This window comes from Sinocyclocheilus grahami, unplaced genomic scaffold, assembly GCF_001515645.1.
Source record: "Sinocyclocheilus grahami isolate Dianchi unplaced genomic scaffold, SAMN03320097.WGS_v1.1 scaffold6832.1, whole genome shotgun sequence".
Lineage (NCBI taxonomy): Eukaryota > Metazoa > Chordata > Actinopteri > Cypriniformes > Cyprinidae > Sinocyclocheilus > Sinocyclocheilus grahami.
The window spans coordinates 979-2,893 of record NW_015511093.1 but is presented as its reverse complement, the minus strand read 5'-3'; the positions used below and the strand labels follow the sequence as shown (position 1 = coordinate 2,893).

Here is a 1,915-nt window from a genome sequence, read left to right as displayed (position 1 = left end):
CAATTCAAGCAAGGGAAACGACAGCAGTGGATTGAACCAAACCTTAAATCCTCTGAAGCGCAACGAAGAAGTGGCTAAAGTCGAAGTAACCGTCCTCGGGTTGATTCTGCTGCTGGCGCTCGCCGGCAACCTGTGCGTCCTTGTGGCTATCCAGGCGAGTAAACACGTTCAGTCGCGGATGTACTATTTTATGAAACACCTGTGCATCGCTGACCTGGTGGTGGCGGTTTTTCAAGTTCTCCCCCAACTTATTTGGGACATCACCTTTCGTTTTTATGGACCAGACATTCTGTGCCGCCTGGTGAAGTACCTACAGGTGGTTGGCATGTTCGCGTCCACTTACATGCTCGTGCTGATGTCTATCGACAGATGTTTGGCTATATGGCAGCCTCTGCGATCCCTGCGCCGTCGAAAGGACCGTTTTTTCGTACTGGCCTCTTGGATTATAAGCCTGCTCTTCAGTTTGCCACAGGTGTACATCTTCTCCCTCAGAGAGGTGGGCGACGGGGTGTTCGACTGCTGGGGAGATTTTGTTCAGCCCTGGGGCGCAAAGGCTTACGTTACATGGATTAGTCTCACAATCTATATCATTCCTGTAGCCATTTTAAGCGTGTGTTATGGACTTATAAGCTATAAAATATGGCAAAACTTTAAGCTCAAGACCCGGCGCGACCAGTGCCTGTCGTTGACCCCGCGGCCAGCTAAGGGCACCGCGCTCTCCCGCGTCAGCAGCGTCAAGTTGATCTCCAAAGCTAAGATCAGGACGGTGAAAATGACGTTTGTGATCGTCCTGGCCTATATCATCTGCTGGACGCCGTTTTTTTTCGTTCAGATGTGGTCCGCCTGGGATCCAATGGCTCCAAGAGAAGGTAATACAGGATGTTAGTTGAATATTTGTGTATAATACATGTGCATATAAATTTTTAATGAAATGTGTTGTTGTATCTCTAGTAAAACACCACTTTGTTGCATACAATGTCTCCAAATTAGTGCAAACTTTAAAGAAATGTAAAAAAAAAATATAGCACACGTTTCAAGCTAAATATTTCACAAAAGAAGTTTTCTGTTACTTGGGTTGATATTTGGCTATCTAATGCCAAATACAAATATCACTGTCATGGAGAATTTGTGAGAATTTGTGTTCTGTTGTGAATAAGATTTTTTTTCTATAGTTATACTCGTATTTATAAAATATATATATAAAAAAATCCTTATTCAGGTATTATAAACAACTAGTAAGACTATGGAAATTTGGAGCCATAGGATACTTTTGTTGGCCCATGAAGTCAGGCCCTGATCATACCCTCAAACAGTAATAAAAACCATTTATGTCCATGTAATCTGCAAGGTATGTAGCTTTCTGGTCTATGAGTTTAAAAAAAGCATGATAAATCTATTATTTGGAAATAAAACAAGATGTATAATGTACAGAAGAGTCTTGTGCAATCTAAGATATACCTAAATCCAGTCATAGATACAATTGCACCTAATAAAATATCTACATTTTATGCTCTCCATTGGAATGGTATTCTTTCATGTTTCTCTAGTCATCTCTTTTTAACTTTATAAACACTGTGCCCTAAAACCCACTGATTGTTGCATAAACCCAAAAACATTTCCCGGAGTAAAGTACAGACAGAGACAGATGAAAACGAGAGTCTCTGAATAGCGGTTCAAACACCCTCAGGTAGTTTTGATAAAGTAAATGTAGCATGACATCAAACGGTTCCTCTTTATCCTGTCTAGATCCTAAGGAGTGTGTTTTCTGTGTAATTTCATAACATTATTATTTTAATTATAATTATGTTTAAGAGAACAAATGACTCTGGGATTCAACTTTATGAAAATATTATATAATAGCTATCGTAGCTGAAAGGCAATGATCTAATAGACTAGAGCGATTTTTTTTTTTTTT

The 1,915-nt window shown here is 39.8% G+C and overlaps 1 protein-coding gene across 1 annotated transcript in view; it reads left to right on the top strand.

The window, feature by feature from the left end:
* Positions 1-4: 4 nt before the first annotated feature.
* The window catches only part of LOC107577673 (isotocin receptor-like), a gene marked incomplete at its 5' end in the record, with an annotated part of 2,789 nt that continues 878 nt past the window's right edge, over positions 5-1,915 (top strand). The window contains one exon of the mRNA XM_016263721.1: positions 5-869. Within this exon, the coding sequence (XP_016119207.1) occupies positions 5-869 (865 nt within the window). The remainder of the gene's footprint in view (positions 870-1,915) is intronic.